Raw genomic sequence first — 26,484 nt, 5'->3', positions numbered from 1 at the left:
GGAGCAGGGACCAAGGAACGGGAGCTCACCCTTTTGCGGGGATTCGAACCACCAACCTTCTGATTGGCAAGTCCTAGGCTCTGTGGTTTGGACCACAGTGCCACCCGCGTCCCTTCGAGGGCATCTGTAGATGGTGCTAAAATAAGGGTGGTGGGAGGGGCAACACAGTAAAAAATATTATTATGTGTGTGTGGCCAACACAGCTTTCTCTCCTCAAGTTCTTGGGGACAATAAGGCTGAACCGTAGGCAGTCCTAATACACCCAGCCTGCTTTGCTAATGGTAATGGCCAGGGAGCCAACACAACACCTTCCTGCCCTCTCAAGGAAAAACGCGACCCCCTGCCCAGGTGAACAAAAATGCAATGCTACAGTGCCCCTCCTCTTAAGTGGGGGAAGTGCATCAGCCCACCCTCACCTTCAAGCAGAGGTAACTGGTGCCCACTGGGACCAGTAGGGTGGAAGGCAGGGAAGCCAACAGTAGGTGGCGCCAGAGACAACAACAGGCAGTGCCTACCACACATTCTGGCTTTGTTGCCATCCTCCCTGTCGATTTCTGCAAGGGGCAACATTAAGACTCAGGATAGAGGAAGGGCCACTCCTTTGGATTGGCTGTAAGGGAGGCAAGTGGGGGGCTGGCTAAGACTGGTGGGGAGTGGGCCAGCCTTTGTTGCATACAAGCAAGAGCAGGGGCACTTGGAAAACACAGTTCAGCTTGCCACAGTCCTACACTGGTTTGCCATTTTTGAAAGCCTTCATGAAAATTACTCAGCATTTGAGTGCTCATTTCTCTAATATTCACATTTGTCCCAGTAGCACCTTAGAGACCAACTAAGTATCTGAAGAAGTATCTGAAGAAGTGTGCATGCACACGAAAGCTCATACCAATAACAAACTTAGTTGGTCTCTAAAGTGCTACTGGAATTTTTTTTATTATTATTTTGTTTCGACTACAGCAGACCAACACAGCTACCTACCTGTATTCAGATTTGTGTATGCAATTTTGCATTTCCCCAAGCATTTTTGCTCTAGTAAGATGTATTCTGGGGGGAGCTATTTCCATGACGACATGCATTTTAGGTGCACTTTCACCTAACACATGCATGATTTCTTTGGCTGGAGTACCGTATTGCAAAAAGAAGAAGAGACGAATGAGGATTTCAGAGAGCTGAATTCATTTCTCGTGTTGTTCAGGAAAAGGGCAAATTCTGCAGGCTGGCATTGCAAACTGAGCCACTCTGGAGAATCTGCAGATTTCCCGCTTTCCAACACACACACACACACACACACACACACACACACACACACCTGTTTTTTTGGCAACACTTCAAGCAAAGGGACTTTAACGTGATCAATTAAAGCATTTTTGATTGGAAGGGATTGCACACGCTAAAGTTGCATTCTTATTTTCTTTTGCACAAGCACAGCTGTCGGAGCAAGGGTACGTTCAGGCCTTCCCCGCAAACCCCGGTCTTCGACCGTGAGCCAACGACCACAGCGATCACCAAAACCGGCTGGGAGATGAAATGGTTCACAAGTCGAAAGTGCAAAGCCTGAGCTCAGGACACGCCACGCAGTTACAAAGAGTTAGGAAACTCCCACCAGACAGACACGACACGCCATTCACAGGTAAAAGACACGGAACTGGCCCACAGGAAAGTGGATGGGAGCGGCAGCCTCTGGGATGTTTGCCTGTGGTATTTACAGGTCTAGAAGAAACAAGAGAGATGTTGTTTTCACAGCCCGAGGCCTGAACGACTCCAGATTCAACTGCAAATTCTTTTCCGCATTGGTCCAAACACCAACCACAACCTAGGGTTGCCAACTGACCAGGAAACCCCTAACTGGGCCTGCTCTTGCGCCTTCAACGGCTGCCTGAGCGGCAGAAAATGGGAATGTTTCACAGCAGGGAGGTAAGCCTCATCACCTGCAGATCAAGCAGCCGCTGAAGGTGCGACTCAAAAGGTGGGAACTGCACAACCGCCGGCAACTTCACATCGTTCCCGGTTTCGCTAGAGGACTTTGCTGGGGCGGCTTTCACCGCGGACAAACGTCCCTCCCAGCAACGCTTGGGCCGGCCCTGTCACTGCTTGAAGGCCGACTGCAGTTCTTTGAAGGCTGCTTTCCTCTGCTTCATCTCCTCCGCTTGCCGCCGCTTCTCTTCCTGCTCCGCCTTGATCTCCTCTTCAAAGCGGCTCGTGACATTCATGGCTTGCACCTGGAAGCAGAAAAACTGGACAGGTGAGATTGGAACGGTCCAAATGGGCAGCTCCTCTCACTACAAACACTTAGCGCCAGGAAGCAGGAACAGCCGATGAGGAAGAGGAACGATGAACAAACGATCCCAGCAGTACAACATCAGAAAAATGCCTGCAACCAAGTCTGGCCATTGGTCCACCGACCTCAGTATTGTTAACATGGACCAGCAGCAGAGTTTCCGACAGGATTCTCTCTTCCCCATGCATACCTACCTAGAAATATCAGAGATTGAGCCTGGAGCCTTTTCACTGCAAAACTCTACTACGGGGCTAAAGTCCTTTCTCTAAAAGTGAGGTAAGGGTAGCCTCATCACCTGCAGATCAAGTCCATGGGTAGCCAAACTAAGGCCCGGGGGCTGGATCCGGCCCAATCTCCTTCTAAATACGGCCTGCAGACGGTCCGGGAATTAGCATGTTTTTACATGAGTAGAATATGTCCTTTTATTTAAAATGCATCTGTGGGTTATTTGTGGAGCCTGCCTGGTGTTTTTACATGAGTAGAATGTGTGCTTTTATTTAAAATGCATCTCTGGGTTATTTGTGGGGCATAGGAATTTGTTCATTCCTCCCCCCCCCCCAAAAAAAAAATATAGTCTGGCCCCCCACAAGGTCTGAGGGACAGTGGACTGGACCCCTGCTGAAAAAGTTTGCTGACCCCTGTTGTTATGTACTGAAGCTCTCACCCTGGGCCAGCAGGGGGATACTATAGATAGTTCAGGTCCACATATGCAAATAAGGGATCAAAAGTGACGTTCAGTGATTGGATAGTTACAGAAAATGGTTACTGTTGTGTTTTAGCGGAGCTCTATATAAGCAGGCTGGCTGAACCCTTCAGTTCAGTTCTGTTCTGGCCTGTGAATAAAAAAGAGCTGTCTGAAGAATCGCTGTGTCGTCTGATATGTTCACCCACAACTTAACACCTGTCTTCATGGTTTTGAACAGAGGGCTGGTTTTAACAGGGAATTGCTTTTTTCTGGTCTATCTAACTCCATACTTCTCAATACTAACTTGGAAGGAGCTTGCCAGGGTTTCAGACAGGACTTTCTGTTTCACACACCTACCAAAGAATATCAGAGGCTGAGTTCTGGACCGTTTGCATACAAAACCTACCCTCTACTACTGAGCTGCACCTCTTTTCCATCTGAAGATGACCATTCAGTGGATTCAGTTGGGAAGGGCCAGTGTGGTGAGTATCTGACTAGAGCTAGCTCCTGTTAGTAAACTAACAGGAAGAGAATGTGGTCTGAGGACTTCCTTTGCTTATTATTATTTTAAGGTAAACTTGGGTAGCTAGAAATGCCATTTCTGACGCACACTCCATAAATGGTACTGGACTGGCACCCCCTGCCTACATTATCCGCCTCTGCTCCTAACCAAGCAAGTTTCTAGTCCCTCTTACCTGTGGAAAGCATGCAGGGAGGATTCTGCCCAATCGCTCCACAATAAGTCACCTTGTTCCCGCCTTCCACTGCTCTAGCCAATGAGTGGTGAGGCAGCAGGACCGACTGACAAGTGCTTGCCTTGGGCTATTTGTTATGATTTCAGGGGGTGGAGGCACTACAAAAGGCCTCTTTGGGCACACAGGAACCCACTCCATGCTGCCAACCCCTGCCTTGGGCTATGTGCAGATGGTGGTGTGATCCCAAGGGGTTAGGGGACCCAGCCGCTCCTTACTTTGGCCTCGAAAAAGCTCTTGGCTCCCTTGACCCCCTCCGTGGAAACGTCAATCTCCGACAGGCGGGCTAAAGCGTGTAGGCCGCTGTCTTCCTCCAACTCGCCTGCTGCAGCTTTGCGGAAGATCAGAAGAAACTGGAGGCGGGGAGGGGGGCAAGACAGAAAACACAAACCTCCCGTGAATTTCATTCCTCCAGAATCCCGTGAGAATCCTGCTTGCAAAAGGGACAGAGCAATACAGTGCAATTGCACCGCCGCAGGAGCATTGAACTCGTGGAATTGCAACCTGACACGGTTGAAAGCTGGCAATAATCTCGCAAAATTAAAATGCATGAAAGAAGGAGAGCTTTTAAGCTTCCAGGCTTACAGTGGTGCCCCGCAAGACGAATGCCTCGCAAAACGAAAAACGCGCAAGACGAAAGGGTTTTTTCGGTTTTTGCGTCGCATCGCTAGACGAATTTCCCTATGGGCTTGCTTTGCAAGACGAAACGTCTTGCGAGTTTTTTTCCTTTTTCTTAAAGCAGCTAAGCCGTTAATAGCCGCTACGTCGCTAATAGCCGCTAAGCCACTAAGCCGCTAATAGCCGTGCTTCGCAAGACAAAAAAAACCGCAAGACGAAGAGACTTGCAGAACGGATTAATTTCGTCTTGCGAGGCACCACTGTACTTACCAGGCTCTGGGAGGTTCTCGTGAGATCTTAAAAGCTCTCTATCTTGCTTAGGGTGGGGGAAAGGGATACTGAATTGGCTGCGAGGTTCAGGGGGGAAAGCAGAACTGAACCAATATTTCTCAAAAGACATTTTATTTATAAAGTGTCTATGTACCCTGCTTTTCAGCCCCCAAAGGCTCCCAGAGCAGCTTACACACAACCAAAACATGACCGTCGCTACCCGCAAAGCTTACAATTTAAAAAGAACACAGCGTGCAAAGGAAAACAGACTGGGAGGGAAGAGGAAAATCAAAACTCCCACACTGATTTCTTCGGATACAGATAGGTAGCCGTGTTGGTCTGCCATAGTCAAAACAAAAAAATTCCTTCCAGTAGCACCTTAAAGACCAACTAAGTTAGTTCTTGGTATGAGCTTTCGTGTGCATGCACACTTCTTCAGATACTTCAGAAGTGTGCATGCACACGAAAGCTCATACCAAGAACTAACTTAGTTGGTCTTTAAGGTGCTACTGGAAGGAATTTTTTTTGTTTTGATTTCTTTGGACAGAGAGATGATGAGCTTCAGTTTTTGAAATATGGCAGCCCTACTATATGTATATATATCTATATACTTTTGTATTTTATTAGGAACATATTGTTTTTGTCATTGGGGGGAAGCTGAAGAATGGGGGGGGGGGGGGGAACAAGCATGTCTCCTTTAAATAATAAAAGATTTCCCTGCCTTATAAAAAGGATGGAGAATTTTGAGAGGCGGTTCAGATACAGCCCAAGCCCAAAGCAATTCAGGTGGCTGCTTTAGGGCAAAAATGGGGACCTATTTTGTATCAGAGCCATAGAATCTTTTCCCCTACAATGTTTCCTCGCTGCAGATTTTTGCACCTCCACAAGAAGCTATTCATGGCAGGGGGAGTGGCAGTATTATATATCCCATTGGTCCTCTCAGCCATGTAGGAAGGAATCAAACAGAAACCTTTCTGAGCTGCATCGCTGCAAAGGCAGGTCTTTTTCAGGGCACCTGCCCCAGAGCCTTTGCCTCTCCACAGAAGCCTTTGCTTCTTTTTCAAAAGGAGAATTTTCCTGCCGTCCCCATTTGAGAAAGAGTTTGATTTTTCTGCCTTGGCTTTATTTTTATTTCCTGCTTCGGGGCAGAAAAGAAAGAACGAATTAAGAGTCTATTGCAGCAGCCCTACAGAACAGCATCCACTTCTATTTTGGGCTGTCCATTGTTGCGCTTTGCTTTTCTAATACAGTGGTACCTCAGGTTACATACGCTTCAGGTTACAGCCTCCGCTAACCCAGAAATAGTGCTTCAGGTTAAGAACTTTGCTTCAGGATGAGAACAGAAATCGTGCTCCGGCAGCGCGGCAGCAGCAGGAGGCCCCATTAGCTAAAGTGGTGCTTCAGGTTAAGAACAGTTTCAGGTTAAGTATGGACCTCCAGAACGAATTAAGTACTTAACCTGAGGTACCACTGTATATATTTTTAAAAACTCCTCCAATCCAAAGTGACTGCAGGCATCATTTTTGCAAGAGGGGGCCCTCTTCTGTTGAGTGGATGGCTGTAATTCAAACCAGTGACCCAACTGGCAGAGTCCTTTTCCTGCCCTCAAATACAACTTTATCTCTAAATTACAGTGGTACCTCAGGTTACATACACTTCAGGTTACATACGCTTCAGGTTACAGACTCCGCTAACGCAGAAATATTACCTCAGTTTGAGAACTTTGCTTCAGGATGAGAACAGAAATCGTGCAGCGGCAGAGGGAGGTCCCATTAGCTAAAGTGGTGCTTCAGGTTAAGAACAGACCTCCAGAACAAATTAAGTTCTTAACCTGAGGTACCACTGTATATGGATGAGCATTTTTTGAAGAATGACGTTTATCTATTCTGGAGGGCCACATTCCTCCGTGAGCAAGTCTTCCAGGGGCCAAAAGCAGTGTTGGGTGGAGCCACAGATTATTGTATGGCAGGCTCTGTTCCAGAGCACACGGCCCCCGTGAGGTGGCCCATGAGGGAATGTGGCCCTCAGATTCCCCATCCCTTATTGAAAGCATTCTAAACCCTTCTTTTTGAGTCGGATAGGCTCTCTCGCTGTAACTATTACCTCCCGGAAGCTGAGTTTGCCGTCAAAGTCTTCGTCCACCTCCTTAATCATGTTTTTCAGCCCCAGGTGTGTTTGGGGAGCCCCGAGTTTCTCCATCATCAGCTTCAGTTCCATCAGGTCAATGAAACCATCTTTTCCTGCGTCATACCTGCAAAACGAAGAAGGAATCTTGAATCTGACCAAAATGCCAACTATGGTTTGCAGGCACAAAACCCAGAATGGGGTTGCCTCTCTCTCAATAAGTCAAAAAACCCTGTGTCAAAGAGTTTCTAGTCTTTTTTTATATAATCTTTTCAATTAAATTTTTCCAAAAATAAAGATACAACAAAAAAAATACATAATCCAAATATTGAGATTACTCTGACTCTCCTGACTTCCCCCCATCCCTTCCATGGGGATTCAATTTTCAACTGCTTATCAGTACTTCTCCAATTTTCCTTCTTCCCATAGCATCTATATGTTCTGTTACATTACAAGTATATTTAAAATCCTGCTAATGTTTTGACATGTTTACAATAATTCTGACATGTTTACAATAATTTTGACATGTAAGCATCTCCCATTCTTTTTTGAATTTCTTGTCTTCTTGATTCCTGAGGTTCCCAGTTAATTTTGCTCAAAGAGTTTAGTCTTCTCCCGCTAAAACCGCTAAAGAATCATCTGTTCAGTATAAAAAAACAAAACAACTTTGCACAAGCTCTCTGCTCTTATCATTCCCTCAGAGTTTCCATCCACCCGTCTTTAAGGCTATTGTTTGGATTTATGTGGGCCTTTCCTTTTGCTGTACAGTTACAGATTAACTAATGACAGAACAAGTTTCCTTCTTTATGCTTCTCCACCCAATTTGCAAGTCAGGCGTGCTGCTTTTCCAAAGTTAATTGGTGGCAAATGAGAGTAATGAAGGCCGCCTGATTAGTACTGGACGGCAGTGCTAATGGCTCCAGGGTGGCCTGAGGGCTAAATGGCCACCAATCCAAAATAGCAACTGAGTGGGGGTAAGGGTAGTGAGCCTCTGGGTCCCCAACATGGCACATCTTCAGGGAGAGATGCCCAAAGGCATTGTGGGAGAATAAAAATGGCAGCTGCCATTGGAACATGAAAGGTTCTCTAAAATGAGTGGGGCTGTGTGTTATGTCAACAAATTTTGGGATCAGGTGGATTTTGAACTTGGCACCACAAGATAAGATCTATATGGACCCCAGCTTGGGCTGAGCTCCCCACGTTTGTGGGAGATTTGCTCCAGTTTGCATAGCACAAGTTCCTTTAGAAAGATGAAAAGCGGAATATAAGACTGGAAAAAATGAGAAACCAAGTAAGCTGACACGGACAGATCCTTCCCTCTTTAGTATGGACTACCCGGAGACCTCAAAATGGAAGTGGTGCTGCAAAAACCATGGGCCAAAAGCTAGGCTGGTCTTGGTGGCCTGTTCGATAATGCAACCCTCGTTAAAACTAGATTCCATTAGAAACAATAAATCAAGTCTGGGTGTTCCTGAGTGTTCCACAACTGTGCTTTGGCCACACTTCTTACATAAGGATGTCAAGGAACAGTCCTAAGTCTTCACCAGTTTTGTTTTGTTTTGGCTTCCCAAACTCCAGATCAGAAACCAAAGAGAAAGCTGAGAGTCTCTTATCTACAGTTGCCATATGTCTGAATTTTCCCAGACATGTCTGGGAACAACGGGATAGGTATCTGAGGGGAATATCAGGAAACTGGCAAAATGTCCGGGGTTTTGTAACTTTTCCAAAAATAGCTCAACTTTCCCCCAAAAAGTTGGCCTGGTTTTTTTACTTCTTGAAATATGGCAATCCTACTTTTATCAGAACTGCAAGGGTGTGATTCTCTTTGCATTCCGGTTCCAAGATAGGTCTTATCGTGAAGTCTGCAGCCTTTTTTAAACCAGCCAAAGGGCAAATATATGCAGATCAGAGCTTTGCCCTGTGGGTAAGGGCAGTGTGCATTTCTATGACAAACCCCTTTTGCTTCAGGACAGAGCAAATGGCACGTAGTCACCTCAAACTTCTTGTATATTAACCCTCAAAGGTACGCAGTGCAACCTTGGCTTGCAGCCTCTGTGCAGAGCTTGATAACTGGAGAATCCTTCAAAACTCAGCTTCCCCAACAAAGCTAGTCCTCATGGGTACAGATATCGATGTCTGAGGCACACAGGAAGTGTCTGCAAAGGACACCAGCACTCCTAAAATGGAGCTAACCAGAAAGTGTGTGACAACATGTCCTTTGCTCATGTCATAAATATTCAAATAATTTTAAAAAACCCAAACAACCTGCAAAAAACCCAAACGACCCCCCTGTCCCCACCTATCTGAAGGTGCCCTTATTTGGATATCAGCTGGGAAGAGAGCAGTTCAGGATTTAAAATAATAATAATAATAATATAAGTTGTGTGTCTTTGCTTCTCAATTTGTATTTGTTATTTTATACACTGTGACTTGCTGTTATTTTTTATGGATTATATTTTGGAAATGTTTTGTTGTAATTGTTAGGAGTGAATTTATGTTTAATCATTATTTGCTGGTATTTAGTTGTATTGTGTACTAGTATACTAGTCTAAGGGATTGTTGAATATTGCTTTATTTGGTATGTTGCTTATTTTAAAGTTGTTTTTATTATGGCATTCTTGTGTTGGGTCAGATTGTTAAAAGGTGTGTTTCTTCAGCTTGTAAACCACTCTGTGTTTGGTAATATAGAAAGGCAGTATACAAATTTAAAAAAAAATATTATAAAAAAGCCAATGCAATTCTGGGCTGCATCAATAGGAGTATAGCATCTAGATCAAGGGAAGTAATAGTGCCACTGTATTCTGCTCTGGTCAGACCTTACCTGGAGTACTGTGTCCAGTTCTGGGCACCACAGTTCAAGAAGGACACTGACAAACTGGAACGTGTCCAGAGGAGGGCAACCAAAATGGTCAAAGGCCTGGAAACGATGCCTTATGAGGAACGGCTAAGGGAGCTGGGCATGTTTAGCCTGAAGAAGAGGAGGTTAAGGGGTGATATGATAGCCATGTTCAAATATATAAAAGGATGTCACATAGAGGAGGGAGAAAGGTTGTTTTCTGCTGCTCCAGAGAAGCGGACACGGAGCAATGGATCCAAACTACAAGAAAGAAGATTCCACCTAAACATTAGGAAGAACTTCCTGACAGTAAGAGCTGTTCGACAGTGGAATTTGCTGCCAAGGAGTGTGGTGGAGTCTCCTTCTTTGGAGGCCTTTAAGCAGAGGCTTGACAACCATATGTCAGGAGTGCTCTGGTGGTGTTTCCTGCTTGGCAGGGGGTTGGACTCGATGGCCCTTGTGGTCTCTTCCAACTCTATGATTCTATGAAATTAAAGGTGAAATGAAATAAAACCTAATTGCAACTAAAACCAGTAGCTGCACTTTAAGTAGGAACTATCTGGGGGCTATGGGAGGCTGGGGTCACCCTCCACTTGGCCTCATAGTTGCTCTGGGAACATCTGGAAACTCTCCAACATTCCGGATTTGATTTTTAAAATTTTATTTTCAACTCACTAATATTTGCACTGAGTGTTTTCCAAACCGCTGGAGTCATCGCCAAACCGCTAAATGGACCCTGGAGGGCTTTTAGGTTCTCAATGGAGATGGTTGCTTAGTACTTGAAAGGATGCATTCAGTGCACCAAATTGATGCTTTGCAAACCTGCCCTGCTGCGGTCCGGTGGAGGTCAAGGCTAATGACATCCTTCAAAGACTCCCTAATGATACAGATACTTTCAATACAAAGCTTCCATCAAAAGATGACCGCCAAGAAACTACCAAACTCGCTGCCCACAAGAGGTAGTGATGGCTGCCAACTTGGATGGCTTAGAAAGAAAGGATTAGACAAATTCATTGAGGATATGGCTACCAATGGCTACTAGCTAGGATGAATATGCTCTGCATCCATGGTCAGAAGCATTATGCTTCTGAATAGCAATTGATGGATGGGAGAGCGGTCTTGTGTTCAAATCCTGCTTGTGGGCTTCCCATTGGAGCACCTGGTTGGCTGCCGTGAGAACAGGATATTGGCCTAGGTGGGCCTTTGGCCTGATCCAGCAGCAGGGCTCTTCTCACATTCCCTTGCATCCCTGAAAAGGATCATAGAATTGTAGAGCTGGAAGGGATCCTGGGGGTCCTCTAGTCCAACCCCCTGCAATGCAAGAATAGGGATTGAACCTGCAACCTTGGCATTATCAGCACCACACTCTAACCCACTGAGCACACATAAATATGTGATATTTATTATTAGGGCATCATCCTCCGTGTGCAGGGATCGCTGGGGCTTGGCCCAGGCCACATGGTGAGTTTGCAGCAGGCCCGAAATTCGAACACAGGACCTCCTGATTCAGTCTTTTCTCCCACTTTTTTTTTAACCCCAATGTGACAGATATTTATTTAAACCCACTCTACCAGCCTTAACTTGCACACAGGATTTTTTTGGTGCTTCTAAACAGGCGGAACGCTTCCGACATCATTCTGTTTGGTGACTAATTGACAGCTCTGCCTGCGGACCAACTGCAAGAGATTAGAAGGAAGAGGCCCACTAATCTAACCTAGCTCTTTGCTCCGGGAGCAGGAGATTAAGGCCCGCGACTATTCTGTAAAGCTGATTAAAGCTAGATACATGTGTGCAAATTGCTCATACCTGGTTTAGCGGGGGAAATTGGTTTTTTTCTTGGGATGCCAAGGAGAACGGCTGCGTTGCTTTGAGTGCACTGCCACTGAAATCATAAAGTGCTGCAGCTGCTTTGCCCGGACTTCCGTGGCAAGAATTTGAGGAGGAATTAAGTGAGTGTCAAAAGAGGTTCCACTGTACATGCAATTCGCCCTCGCCCTTGGCCATATTGGCGGAGGCTGATGGAATTCTCAGCAACACTCAGAGGTCCACAGGCCCCTGGTTAAAAGGAGCAGTCTGAGGAATCGTGGGGTGGACAGCTGAAGGGAGATGGACAACTGTTGTCAGAAGAGTGCTGCATGACAGCGGTGGGCGGGGCCCAAAGCAAAAGTGGGTGGAGCAACAAATGCAGATTTGACTTAGTAATGTAGGTTAGTTTCTACAAACAGACACACCTCTCCATCCACTGCCAAGGCAAGCGAGAGGTTTTAGCAGAGGTCAAGCGAGCACATTGCAAGTCAGACACTCCAGGGCTGGATCTAAACTGATTGTAAGATGGACCACTCCTGTACAGAGCCCTTTTTTGGTACATTTTTATAATGCATTTTTAACATTACAACTGACCAGTGTAGATTTGCCCCAGGAGCGTGCAAAGTGTAGCTAGGAAGAGTTGCGAGGGCCAGTTAAGGGATGCCTGGAGGACTATGCTCCCTGCCCCCATTCCTGGGCCTGAGTTTCTCCACCCTTGATGTACAGTGGTACCTCAGGTTAAGAACTTAATTCGTTCTGGAGGTCCGTTCTTAACCTCAAACCGTTCTTAACCTGAGGGACCATTTTAGCTAATGGGGCCTCCTGCTGCCGCCAGCATGTGATTTCTATTCTCATCCTGAGGTAAAGTTCTTAACCCGAGGTACTACTTCCAGCTTAGCGGAGTCTGTAACCCAGAGTGTCTGTAACCCGAGGTGTTTGTAACCCGAGGTACCACTGTACTTGAAGGAACCTCCATATCCAGTGGCAGTCTGCTGCTGAATATCAGCTTGGTTTCCAGACCTATTATCATCTTGGTCGCCCTCCTCTGTACACCTTCCAGCTTGTCAATATCCTTCTTAAACTGTGGTGCCCAGAACTGGACACAGGACTCCAGGCGGGGTCTGTCCAGAGCAGATTATCTCCCTTGAACTGAACACTCTACTTTTGCTGTTGATGCAGCCTAGAATAGCATTACAGTGGTACCTCATGTTACATACGCTTCAGGTTACATACGCTTCAGGTTAAGAACTTTGCTTCAGGATGAGAACAGAAATCGTGCTCTGGTGGCACGGCAGCAGCAGGAGGCCCCATTAGCTAAAGTGGTGCTTCAGGTTAAGAACAGTTTCAGGTTTCAGGTTAAGAACGGACCTCCGGAACGAATTAAGTGCTTAACCTGAGGTACCACTGCAAAAAAATTTTTGAAACAGCATCACACAATCGACACATTAAGCCTGTGGTATACTAACTTCTTAGATCAGTGGTTCTTAACCTTTTTTTGGCCATTCATTTGGAGGAAGCCTAAAAGGCCATTAACTTGGTCTAACTCATTCTCAAATTGCCCCCCTTTAAAAATCAAATTTCCCCCCCTGTGGGGCATGTGCCCCACGTTGGGGGACACGGCCCTAGATCATTTTTGCATGCACTACTGTCAAGCCAGCTGTCTCCCATCCTATCTTTGCATCCCTTGCCTAAGTGCAGAACCTTACATTTGTCCCTACTGAAATTCATTTGGTTAGCTTTGGCCCAGTTCTCCAATCTGTTGCGGTCATCTTGAACCCTGGGTTCCATCTTCTGCAGCTTTAGCAATACCCCTCCCAGTTTGGCGTCATTTGCAAAGGCAGCCAAAACTGTCGGAATAAAGCAACTTCCTATGTAGGAGCGTTTTGAGTAATTGCGGGCTCCAAAGACGTGCCCAACCTTTCCGGGCAGCGGCGCAGCAAATTCGCCATGAAGCCACCCACAGCTCTTGCGAGCTTACCTTTGCAACACATAGCAGAGGCTGAGTCATTTCCGACACAAAGCCCCGCATCGAGGAGTCTGAGCAAATTGGCAAGCGGCCCAGCGTAGCCCGGCTCAACCCGATCAAACATCCTGCTCAGATCGGTGCGGCATTCAGAACAGACACAGGGTGGGGAAAGCAGATTTGGCAGACTTGCTCAAGAGATGAAGAAACTTGTGACTATTTCACAGTTTTGTGTGTGTGTGTGTGTGTGTGTGTGTGTGTGTTTTCACACCCCCAATCTTATAGATTGGAGGGGTGTTGGTTTACTCATCCACAGTTACCAACCTACTGGTCTGACTAATTTGCAGAAAGGCAAGGAAGCCGTAAAAGCTTTATTGCCTAATGCAGAGAGCAGAGTTCTTTCATGGGCTGGTACCAGGCTATGGCACAAATAAAGGAAACCTATTGTTCCTACTCTGGGGGTTGGTAGGAGCAGGAGCAGGAAATATTATTGCCTCCATGCAATGCTCTCTGGGCATCAGGCTGGCTAGTATTTGCCTGCCCAGATTAGGATCAACAAACGGAGCAGGAGATGTGAAATATGGTTAGGGTGACCCATCTTAAAACACGACTGCTATGAATCATCCCATGTTGTTGGTGCCTGAACAAATGCAGGCAGTTGAAAGCACCCTGAATGAACTCAGATTGCCAAGCTGAGAGGCATGGGTATCTCCCCCATTGCAGGGGTGGGGACCTTTGGGTGGCTCCAGAGGCTGTTGGACTCCAAGCCCCATTAGCCTCAGCCAACATGACAAATGGACAGGGATGGTGGGAGTTGAAACCCATCACAGATGGGGACCTCTTTTCAAACCAAGGGCTGCAAAAAGCATTATCAGAGTTCAAGGACAAATCACATTAAGGGGTGTGACTGGGGAGGGGATGTGGCCAGAGGAGGTTTCTGAGGGCCGGGTGGAGGGCCTTAGAGGGCCACATTGGGTCCCTGGGCCTGAGGATCCCCCCCCCCATGTTCTACTAGTATATGTTAGTTCACACATGCAAACATTCTTCCCTCGACTTACTTGCAATGAACCAAACCAGTAGAAAAGAACTGCATTTGGGACCAAGACTATGTCCTGGCAAAACAGTGCAATCCACGCCCCCACCCCCATCCTCTCTCCGTTAAAAAGAAAGTATGAAATATTCTCTCAAGTGTTCAGCTAAAATCAGGCTGCATGTGACATACTGCATTACTAAATCAATTACGGAGCCAAGTTGGACTGCAGCCAGGGGGAGAGTTTCAGCCGTAGGGGGTGCCTGGAAGCATCTTTATGTCGGGTGGAAAAAACCTCGCTCCAACAGCCTCCTGCATCAGCCCGGCTAAATTATTTGCGAGGTCCAGCCACTGTGCATCTCTGCGGAGCCTGCACAAGATTTGTTTCCTGTGAATTGCGCTCCTTAGGATGACAGAAGGGCATCACTGCAGGTTTACAACCTATTTAATCTATGTGCGGACAGATTCAGGTGCTTTGGAAAATCAGAACAATTATCATCTCAGGTCTGCTCTGTGTTAGGTGGGTGGGTAGGCAGAGGGAAGTCTCGCTGAGCTATATGAGAGGGGAAAGTCATAAAGTACCCTGTGGCATCTCAAAAGACTCACAAATGCATTATGTCATAACATATTTGTAATTCCATCATCTTCTTCCTCCCACTATATCTATATTTTGGAAAGTTATTTGTCCATCTGTTCTCTATGCGTTCAGACTCAAGATATCAGCACCAAATTTGGCATGATGGTTCTATCAAAGAGAAGGTTTGTATTAATGTCTGGATACAACTGGACGCCATTTTGAATCAAGATGGCAGATGGAAACTTATAAAACTGCATTGGTTTTAACCAAATTTGGGCAGGATTATAGTTTACTCAATAGCATTAGAATGAAAACATGGGTTTTCTTTCCATTTTGAAACTAAAACAATTTTTCCATTTCCATATTTCTATATAGTTTTTGGTTTCTTAGAATTCCCAAGCAATGCCAGGTACTGTCTGTTAGTCTACTATATTACACATTGGAAAATCATCTGTCTGTCTGCTATGCACTGGGATATCCCTTAAGATATTGTAACCATTTTTTTCAGTTCCTGGGACTGAAAAGCAGGATTACACCTATTTTGGGACACAATTGGATGCCATTTTGAATCAAGGTGGTGAACTGAACCTTCAAAACTGCACTGATATTATCCGCTGATTTCAAATGTTCACTGGTTTTTTGTTTTGTTTCTCAGAACTCCCAAACAATGCTGCGTGCTAGAGTGCAGATTATAATAAATAATCTGCAGCAGACCAAGATGCCAATTCTGCCTCCATGTCCACCCTGGCAACACTGTCACAGGACCTAATAATGTCATCTGCAACATCAGGGGTTAATTCCCCAACTCATCTTCCAATGTGCTATCACTTGCATTCTACGTACGGCAAACAGGACCGTGTCTACAACAGGCATAGGGAACCAGTGGCAACCAGTCTGGATGTTGCTAGACTCCAACTCCCATCAGGCCCAACCAGCACAGCCAATGGTCAGGGATGATGGGAGCTGGAGTCCAGCAACATCTGTTGGCCTGCAGGCTCTAGGCAAAGGATAAATGGCCACAAATCTGGCATCAAATGGCAATATCCAAGAAACTCGGTGGCAAAACATTCCAACCTCCCAGGAAATTCTGAAACTAAAGATGGCTGCAGACTAAAGCAGGGCAACTTCAAAGGGAGGATGGAGTGTGAAACCAGTGAATTGCAATAAATCAGGAGGTTCTATGCTATCACTGAGTTGGGACGATGGATTTTTATCACATCACTTGTATTTGTTGGCTAACCAATGCTGGCCTGTTTTTTTTAATGAATGGTCACTGAATGTTTACTTTTCTGCATTTCATTTCCCTTCTGACTTGATTGTACCTTGAACTACATCTTCCCCAATCATTTACATATGTACAACCCCCACTTCCACGATCAGACATACTCGTGTATGTCTTTACCATATAACAATATTGTAAGGCTGTCATCACGCTGCAGTGTGCGTGGCCGCTGATAGACAGCCACAGCGAGATGACAGAACATCAGCCAAGCAAGCAGGAAGCAGTCCAGGCAAGCTGTTTAAAGGAGGGAGACAGTGCGTTTCAGAGAATGTCTCAGCAAACCGCTCTCTGACGCGCTCCTTTTCTCTGTTAAACAATGCTATTAAAAGGAGTTGGGGATCAGCGTGAGCTGTGAGGGGATGGGTGAGCTGTGAAGGGACGAGTGTGGGGGAAGAAAAGTTGGCAAAGGTGTAGGTGGGTTTGGCGAGGAGAGTAAGCAGGCAAAGCAGTCCCTAGTGTGTGTGAGAGAGAGCACAAACCCCTGCCACGCAGGATAGTACAGTGGTTCCTCGGGTTAAGAACTTAATTCGTTCTGGAGGACAGTTCTTAACCTGAAACTGTTCTTAACCTGAAGCACCACTTTAGCTAATGGGGCCTCCCGCTGCCACCGCGCTACTGCTGCACAATTTCTGTTCTCATCCTGAAGCAAAGTTCTTAACCCGAGGTACTATTTCTGGGTTAGCGGAGTCTGTAACCTGAAGCGTCTGTAACCCAAGGTACCACTGTACTTCAAGCATCTGTAGTCCACGAAATCTTGTGCCATAATAAATCTGCCAGTCTTTAAGGTGCCATAAAAACACTTTGTTGCCTTTTCCTCTACATAATAGTTTCTTTCTGCTTTGGCAAACTAAGCAATGATAAGTGACGGCAAGTGAGAGCGGAATACTTAAGAGCTCTTGCAGGGAGAAGGTTGCTGTTTTGAGAGTGTCTGAGCAGGAAAAGCAATTGCAACAAGGGGGAGGACCTCCAGAAATGGAAGGCGGCATGGGAAATAATGCAAACTGGCCCCAGCCAGAAAAACAACAACTCAGTGTTAATAACAGAAAAGGAACAGGTCGCGATAAGAGGAAGGCAAAAATGCATGTTACGGGAACAAAGAAACAGGAAGCCAGGAAACTTGATAGTTACGGTACGTCTCGTGGTGTCAGATGCAGAGGGAAAGCGGTTTCGGGTTTGTCACACCATTGTCCATAAAACAGCAAATTTTGTGTCATGTGGATTTGGTTTAATAAGCCATGCTGTGTGTGGTGAGCTTGTTGTGGTCCTCTAAACATTTCTTCTTCTTTTTTTAATCCTCATGAAAATTATTCAGCATTTTAGTGCAAATCTCTAAGGAACACAACTTTGTATGCAGTTTTAACTAGAGTGCACATTTTGGAAAGCAATTTCCCCCAATAAATTGTGTTTTTGTATGTTATTCTCACAGGTATATTCATTTTAGGCACATTCTCCCCCTCCCCAAATATATGAAAAACATACAAAACATTGGTTGAAGAAGGGTGGTTTCTTTCTGCTTCAGAAAGTGAGAATTAGATAAAGTTTGGCTTTAAATGTGAACTGAATTGACTTTCTCTCTCCCCCCCACCTGCTCCAGATGTTGCTGAACTTCAACTCCCATAATTCCTAGCCACTGGCTATACTTGTTGGGACAGATGGGAGGTATAGTTCAATAAAATCCAGAGGAGTATAGTCAGTGGTGTAGCGTGGATTGTCAGCATCCGGGGCAAGGCAAGTAATTTGCGCCCCCAACCCGTGGATTTGCGCCCCCTAACCCTAACCCCCAGATGTTGCGCCCGGTGCGGTCGGCCCCCCCTGCGCCCCCCACCCTACGCCACTGAGTATAGTATCATAGAATAGTAGAGTTGTAAGCGAATTGTAATCTAGTTCAACCACCATGGGTTCCCTACACCTGGTTCAAGAATAGTCAGCAGGATCAGCCTGACCCCATCTTTATACACCTTCCTGGCTGACCTAGTAAACTATAGCCAAGATGTACAGAATCTGACAATTTGGGATTTCACTAAAGTGGTGGGGTTGTTGTTTTTTCTTATTCCACTCTTAAGTTCCATTTACCACCTTTCGACATCAGTTTGTGATTTATTTTTTTATAAAAGAGCATCCCAAAAACCCACTAGCATTTTATTGCCCGTTCCTCCTAAATCACACATTTCTGTGTGCAATTTTGGCTTATATGCACATTTTTGCAAGCAATTTTCGCCAATGCATTTATTTTTATTATGATTTGCCTTGCCGTGCACACTTCCCCCTAACAGATGCATCTTTGTACTCCTGCCTTTGATGGGAGAATCACACGGCAAAACTGGGAGACTTGAGGATTTGAAGAGGCGGCTGTGTTTTGGTCCGCATACTGTTTCGGGATGTGGAAACGAGGTAGTTTCGCATTGAAGTGCAAACCTACACCATAGATGATTCCACTTGAGTTGTCCCTTGTAAGGAAGCGTAACGGAACCCTGTAATCATTTTACATCAAGTGTATTGTTTCTACTGCAGCCTCACAGGCGCCATGTGGAGTCCCACTGCCCGTCTGTTTCTTGCAGAGATCTTTCTCAAAGCATATCCATGGTTTCACTCTCTCCCTGTTAATGATCCTAAACTTGATGTGGGGAATTGATGGGCCTCCAGATGTTGCCCCCCCAACTCCCATCAGCCTAGCCTGAACATTTCTACCTACACACGTTCACACACCTCACTCTATCCAATGTGTCCCAAGTTCTTGAGGACCCTGGACCATCCATTTCTGGGCACCACAATTTAAGAAGGATATTGACAAGCTGGAACGTGTGCAGATGAGGACAACCAAGATGATCAAGGGCCTGGAAACCATGCCTGATGAGGAATGGTTGAGGCCGTTGGGTACGCACAGCCTGGATAAGAGGAGACTGAGAGGAGATATGAATGCCATCTTCCAATATCTAAAGGCCTGTCACATGAGAGATGGAACAAGCTAGTTTTCTCCTGCTCCAGACGGATCCAAACCAACAGATTCAAGTCACAGGAAAGGATATTTTGTCTAAACAACTTTCTAACAATAAGAGCTGTTTCACAGAGGCATGAAAGGTGGGAGACTCTCCTTCCTTGGAGGTTTTTTTAGCTGAAGTTGGATAGCCATCAGTCCTGAATGCTTTAGTTGAGATTCCTGCATTACAGAGGGTTGGACGAGACAATCCCTCCCAATGCTACAATTCTGTGATTCTATGATCCCTGGGCTAACTGATCATCATTTGCTGCAGCATTTGGGTCATTCACACAACTAACTTTCGCAGGACGTTCCTGTTCAGCTAATATTTGATTGCTCCCTCTTAGCACAGGATTGCAAAAGATAGGTGACACAGTCACTGCTACGCTGCTTTGCTACATCTGTGCACATCCTCTCTGTTCTGCTGCATTTTCACAGCATGGGGTGAATGAATTAGGGTAAGCTTCCTGGGTGCATCAGCCTGCAACTTCCTCTCTCTTTTCCTGGCCAGCCTCTCATCTGCAATTGCACTCTCAACCCTGCACTGCAGCCAAAGACGCATTTCAAACAAGGAAGGCAACTTCAGAGGGAGTGGTTCAAGTGCTCTGGGACACCCCCAGCACTCCAGCCCACTTTATATTTCCCTTGCTAAGGAAAGAGGCTGCCTCTTTCACCACAGAGGACCTTGGCTTGACATCAGCAATGGACACAGGTGGAGGAATTTAACAGCAAGAGATTCTGACCCAATGCAGGCTCCAGCGTGATACCAGATTTCAGATGCTGAAAAGGCTGGATTTCAAAAGAGAAACACTAAACACAGTTCACCTGCCTGCTGTCTCTCTGCAGCTTCTGTAATTTAAACCAGAAAGATCATCTCCCGCAGCATATTCTACTTTCCCCAGCTGGAGCGGTCATTTATAAGTCTGAGTTAAACTGCAGCCTCCTTGGGGCAGGGGACCTCTCTTGCCCAATGAAGAAAGACTAAAACATTTGGAGCTTTATAGTTCGACAACAACACTGAGGATACAACTAGACATGGTACTAAACATCCCAGTTTAAACACCAATAAAATAATAATTATGGAAATAGCAATAGCAGCAGCAGCAAGTGACTGGAGTGAGACACTCCTGATTTTCAACATGGGAGGGGTGGGATTTGCACCAGGAAGGCAGCAGTGAAAAGGTTAAAGTGTCACATGTCAGAGAGAGTCAACATGGTACCCCTCCAGATGTTGTGGACTACAACTCCCATAATTCCTGAGCACTAGCCATGCTGCTGTGACCTTGGGGATCGTCATCCACAACTGTTCTTCCTGCTGCAACCAAGCAATCAAACTAATAAACCTGTAATTAAATATAGTTTCCTGTATTTTTCTACGCTGGGAAACTAGAGTTACCCACTTAGGAACAGGCCAAGGCATTAAGCCAATTTCAAACTGTGGTTTTATATCCTGGCTTATTCTGAAACTGCTAACTATAATTTCCTGGTTTGGATGAAACAGGAACCGATATGGAATTAAGAGACTTCCTGGTCTGATTGCACATGCCAGAGAGGAAGTGGAGAAATGGACATTGTGCGACAGCAAAACTTGTTCTATCTCAGCTTCTGAAGCTGATGAACTAATAATAATAATAATAATAATAATAATAATAATAATAATAATTGTGCCCTGCCCATCTGACTGGGTTGCCCCAGCCACTCTGGGCAGATTCCAATAAAGTATAAAAGCACAGTAAGACATCAAACATTAAAATTTTCCCTTTACAGGTCTGTCTTTTTCTTAGACACATATAGTTGTTCCATCATCAAATCCTTAGCCATTTGACCAAGCCCAAGCTTAGCTCATTCTAGCCCAGACAGACAGTGGGGTAGCGTGGGGGGTGCAGGGGGGCCGGCCGCACCGGGTGCAACATCTGGGGGTTAGGGTTAGGGGGCGCAAATCCACGGGTTAGGGGGCACAAATTACTTGCCTTGCCCCGGGTGCTGGCAACCCACGCTACGCCACTGCAGACAGAGAAGAGTCTGCAGTGACCACTTCCTATTGCATGGAACATTAAGCTGTTTCACTGCAAACCAGCATGAGTGGCTTTAAGTTTAGAGGGTGAGGGGGGGGGGGTTTGGTGGGGAGGTGAAGGATGAGGCCAGGGATCTAAAGCAAAATACGTTTCATAGCCTCTTGTAAGAACACACTGCAGATCAGCCGTAAAGGTTGTGCAAGGCACGAGGGCTTGAGTGCGCTTGTGACTGCATTGCACAAGGACAGAAAAGGACAATTTGTGATCGAGTTGCCTAGGGACCTGAGGGCTTGTGCCTTCATAGGCAGCTTACAGATGTTATGGACTAAAATTCCCATCCCTGACTGCTGGCTGGGACTGAAGGGAGATGCAACATCTGGATGGCAACACATTGGATACTCCTGCCTGAAGCCAAGGTCTTATTTTGTGCCATTTGTTAAGAGCAACCTTGCTTAAACAGGTCAAGGTAGGTCCGTCTGCTTCCAACAATTATCAGATGGAGATCTATGGCAAGGAGACAACAGCTGTCACAACTTGTTCACCCCCAAAACCTGGGTCTGCTGCACCTAATAAGGGAGCTTTATTGAGCTATCACACCTAACAGCCATTGACAGAGCTGCCCTCCTATGTGACTTATTCTCCTGGAACATTTCCCAACTCTGGGTCCCCAGATGTTGGGTTTGTTTATTTATTTGACAACTGTATAAACTGCTTCACAGCCTTTGAAACAGTGCACAAGAAAAGGTAACAATGAAGCAAAATACAAAGAAGTACACAATCTAAAAAACAAAACCATCTCCACAATTATTGTTCCACTGTGATTATCATTCTATCTTACTAACTATGCTACATCATCATCATCATCATCATCATCATTATCATTATTATTATTTTTATTTTATTTATTTACTACTTGCTGCCCAGCTAAAAACATAAAAACCTATCACACAACATTGTTAAGATTCAGGATAATTAAAAACAGACAATCAAAGAATCTCATTACGACATTAAAATCTATACGACCACAATGTAAACCATTTCTACAGATGTATAATCTGTAGCTGAACCACAGCTCACATCACCTTTTACTATTGGCCATAGTCCAGATGTTGGACTATTGACTGATGTACGGTAGTCCAACATCCAGGAACCCAAAGCTGGGGCTACCGAGTTACTAAAGAATTTAGCACATGGCCTGCACAAATGGAAACTGTGCAGAGAGCCCAAGGGAATGTCCATTTTTATCAGACATGCGGGCAAGTGATCTGGATCAAAAAAGCACAGCAGTCCCCTGGGATCCTTGCACCCAAAAACTAGCCCAGAATAGGGCTGTGGCAGAAGAAAAGAACAGGGAGCTGGGAAAGGTACGGCGCTCCTTGCTTGTGTCGCTTTGCCTCTTGCAAGTCGGCTCTTCCGAAGAGGAAATGCCTTTACAGACGGAGAAGTCATGTCTGACAGGAAAATGGGAACTATATGTCTCTGGTTTTACATTTGCATCAACATAGGGGCTTATTTCTCTAGGGCTGCCCAGGTCTCAGAGACGTACAGTCTCCCCCCTTGGGACTGGTTTGGTGGGCATCACTCATCACTAAGCAGGAAGTGTTCCTGTCTGGAAATGCCTTTACAAGGGGAAGGGCACTGCAGCCCAGCAGCAGAGGATCTCTGCTTTGAATGCAGGTCTCAGGTGCATCTCCAGGTAAGGTGCATCTGCCAGACACTGCAGACAATCCTGAGCTCAATGGACCCACAGGCTGACTTTGCCCAAGTGTCCCTCTCTTCTACACAGAGAGCCTTTGCAGGGTGGGGGTCACCTTTACCTTGCCCTCCTGGCCTCTAACTACAGGTGTGTGGCAGTGAACTATGGTTCCTCAGTGGTGAGCAAAGAGCACTCTGTACATGCCCAGCTGCCCCATCTCCAGTAAATCTAGTGCCGAGGCCTGGCTCACATTAGTCTCTCCCCTCCCTCCCCCCCCTCACACACACAAGCATTCCTTTCAGGAAATTGAGATGGTTCATTCCCACATGCAACTACACCCTCCTGATGTTATTGTGTGTGTGTGTGGAGGTTTTCTGGATTTTCTTTCTTTGAAAAGAGAGAGAGAGAATTCTTTTTATTTTTTTCTGATCTGCACATTGCACAAAACAGTTCGGGGTTTGCAGCGCTGCAGAAAACCGGAAAGATTTAAAGCAGCACATTTTCACCCAGCCAGCCTCTGCCCACCCCTGCCTGGATTTCCCTGCTCCTGGCGTGGCTCAGAATACTAATGACTCCCCTCTTCTGTCAAACGGGAGCAATGTTTAGTGGTGGTGACGTGGTGGTGGGAAAGGGGGAGGAGCAATAAGGTTTCCAGACAGGTAAGGAAAACAAGGGAAAATCCCCTACGTGCTCCCCACCCACCCCACAATACGGCTGCAGTCTCCGCAGGTTCCATTCATACATGAAAACTGGGCGGTGCAAATGAACCCATGTTCATGAGTGTACAAGGGGAGTACATACAGAAGGGGGAGATTTAGATTTTCTGTATCTGGCATCCAAATGTCTTAAGCCCTGGCACCTTGGTGAAGTGGGGGGGGGGGGAGAGAAAGAAGAGGGTACTTGAGAGAAATGGTGGCAAGCCAAAATCTTTGCCCCCAGACCAGGACTTGAATTACAAGTGGTTGTTTTTGTTTAAAAAATGAAGTTCTAGAGAAGGCATAGAGGGGAGCCATCACTGGGCCAAAATCATTTGGCGGGGGGGAGAGAATGGGGGTCATTGGGGATTTCTTTATTTGTCACTCAACCTCTACCCAACTCCAGAATCCAAGCACTGCCCCAGACTTCAAACTTGCAGACGCAGCGCTGTAACAAAACACCCCATTTCTCTAGAAGTGGGGTTCTCCGCAACCTCTCCGTATAACCTTAGAAATACCTCTGACATGCTGATGTCGTACAAAGAAGGGCAGATCTTAAATTGTGGAAGAAAAGGTGTGTCTATGTGGGAGTTTATAGACCCCTGACTTTAACCCCTAATTTTAACAATATCCTATCTCCTCCCTGCGACCTTTTTAACGCCCCCACCCCCACGCTGTGGGGACCAGCATAAAATGTAATGCAGCCTCTTCCATCCAATCGAACTGGGTTTCTCCTTCGGCAACCAGAAATACCAAAGCAGACAAGCAGCCCCTGGAACGCGCGAAACAGAAAGGCTCCTGAGCTAGTACAGAGCGCATTTCTGTAGAGGGAGAGAGGGAAAAGGCTGCCCGGGTCAGAGCGAGGGGTGGGGCGGGTGCAGGAAGAGAAATTTCCCCATCGCAGCCTTTCCAGATTCCGGGAGGGGGAAAGGAAAGCGAAAGCGAGAAGGCACTCTGCTCATGCTCAGAGGCCTCTTTCCCACTCACTGTCGAAAGAGCCGCTCCATGTCCTTGATCTGCCTCCGGGAGAACTCACGGAACTCGGTGTAGGGGCTGAAGACGCGGTGCTGGGCGCCGCCGCCGGGCGAGAGCTGCGAGGGGTCGTTGAGCTCGGTGCGCCGCTGCAACTTGGCGCTCAGCTCGCCGTCGGCGCCGCTGTCCAAGGCCGGCGGCTCGGGCTCCGGCTCGGCCTCCGGGTGGTGCTCGGGCGGCTGCTGCTCGGCTTCGCCATTGTGCTCCTCCACTTGCAAGCGGCGGCTCAGCTTGTCGGCCAGCTCGTCGGTGGCCATCGCGAACGAGAGGCGAGCAGCAGACGAGCTGATCCGGCCCGAGCGCGCCTCCTCCCGCTCGCTCGCTCGCCCGCCGCCGGCTCCGCCCCGGCCCGCTGACTGGGCGCGCCGCGGCGCGGATGGGCGGCCGCCGGACGATGCCTGCGCAGGAGACGCCCAGACAGGCTGGCACGACAGCAGCAGCAGCAGCAGCAGGAGGAGGAGGAGGAGGAGGGGGGGGTTTCTGCTAAGGCTTACTCCCGAGTAAGCCTGTAGGGAATCGCAGTGCAAGGAGGAAGAGTGGGAGGGGGGAAGCTGGGCTTGTGGGCAGCAGTGCTGTGGGATGAACTCCAATGCGTCCTCTGCGGTTTACTCCCGAGTAAGCGTGTAGGGGATCGCGGTGCATGGAGGGAGGGAGAGACGGAAGGTAAGAGAGGGGGAACCCACAAAATCCATCAGGGCTTGTGAGCAGCAGTGCTTGGGAGATGGACAAAAATGTGTCCTCTGCGGTTTACTCCCGAGTAAGCGCGTAGTAGGGGATGGAGTGCAAGACTCTGGAGAGAGGGAGCTCCATCCTTGAATTCTCTGGGACTGCTTCCCTAGTAAACACGCACCCCGGGGTGCATTGCTTGGGAGCTGATTGCTTTCTGTCAGGCATGCTCCCAAGTATATGTGCAAAGGATCCGGGTGCAAGATGGAGGGGAGTCCCACAGAACCCGCTAGGGCTTGTGGATAGGGGTCGGGCTGCAGTGCTTGGAGTGGGTGGCATTGCGTTGTCTTGGGTTTTGCTTCCCATAGGTGTGCAGTAACGAATTACCTCTTTGCAAGGCAGAGCATGCAAGGATTTGGGGGAGCTGCTGACACCCCACCAGGCTGATGAGGAGGGTTGCAGCATGGGGGGGGTCAGGATGGAGGCAGGTCACAGCATCCCTCCATAGCTTCTTTGGAAGAACAGGCTGGGCCAGAGCTGACACTCAAATGGGCTAAAAGTGGCCCAGTCTAGCCTGATCTAGCAGCTGCCTCTGTATAGATGGAACATCCAGGAAATCCTCTCCATCAGATCTTGGTCTATGTTGCAGTACCATCAAGGAGGGAATCTTCCTTCTTCATCACAGGCCTCAACCTTCACTCAGCAAGAATAACCAGCCACACCCCAATAGGGCATTTGTCAAGATGATGGTGTTCAAGATCATCTGGAGGAAACCAGGTTGGCGAATCTCAGAGGAATGTCCCTTGCAATTCACAAGTGTCCCTTGCAATTTACAAGTGCCGGAGGTCATTTAAGAGCACGGGATGAGCTTGCTGCATCAGGCCAATGACCAATCTATTCAGCATCCTCTTTGGCTGACCAGATGCCCCGTGGGATGCAGCAGCAGCAGCAGATTTGTAGAAGATATTATCAAGCCAGCGCCATCCGCTGACCTTTTCCTTCGTGACATTTGTACAATCTGTCTGGAGACTCGTCAGTGGGCATCTTGTGGAGTGGGGGGGGGAGGTGGCGAAGATGGGATGGATGTTAGTACGCAGAGATGTAAAACTGCTTACAAGCCCTGTCCGTGTGCTCCCTCCCCCAATTATTTCTTTGAAACTACAATGGAATCCTCAGTCCTGATTG

The 26,484-nt window shown here is 47.0% G+C and overlaps 1 protein-coding gene across 1 annotated transcript; it reads right to left on the bottom strand.

The window, feature by feature from the left end:
* Positions 1–1,156: 1,156 nt before the first annotated feature.
* EFHD2 (EF-hand domain family member D2) lies at positions 1,157–24,986 on the bottom strand. The gene is made up of 4 exons (XM_083752853.1): positions 24,589–24,986; positions 6,704–6,851; positions 3,931–4,065; positions 1,157–2,216 (listed from the first exon to the last, which is right to left on the bottom strand). The coding sequence occupies exons 1-4, from the start codon at positions 24,888–24,890 to the stop codon at positions 2,082–2,084; spliced, it is 720 nt and encodes a 239-aa protein (XP_083608979.1). The 5' UTR covers positions 24,891–24,986; the 3' UTR covers positions 1,157–2,081.
* Between the last annotated feature and the right edge of the window lie 1,498 nt (positions 24,987–26,484).

Source organism: Podarcis gaigeae, assembly GCF_964106915.1.
Source record: "Podarcis gaigeae genome assembly, chromosome: 8".
In the NCBI taxonomy this organism is placed as follows: domain Eukaryota; kingdom Metazoa; phylum Chordata; class Lepidosauria; order Squamata; family Lacertidae; genus Podarcis; species Podarcis gaigeae.
Note: the sequence above shows the minus strand (reverse complement) of the source record. Positions and strands in the feature narration are given on the sequence as shown.

Excerpts from the sequence above, each read along its gene's own strand:
- EFHD2 (XM_083752853.1), bottom strand. The coding sequence starts at position 24,890 with ATGGCCACCGACGAGCTGGCCGACAAGCTGAGCCGCCGCTTGCAAGTG. Across the intron at positions 4,066-6,703 it reads GCAAACTCAGCTTCCGGGAG|TTTCTTCTGATCTTCCGCAA; the intron begins GTAATAGTTACA and ends CCCCGCCTCCAG. Across the intron at positions 2,217-3,930 it reads AGAGCTTTTTCGAGGCCAAA|GTGCAAGCCATGAATGTCAC; the intron begins GTAAGGAGCGGC and ends TTCTGCTTCCAG.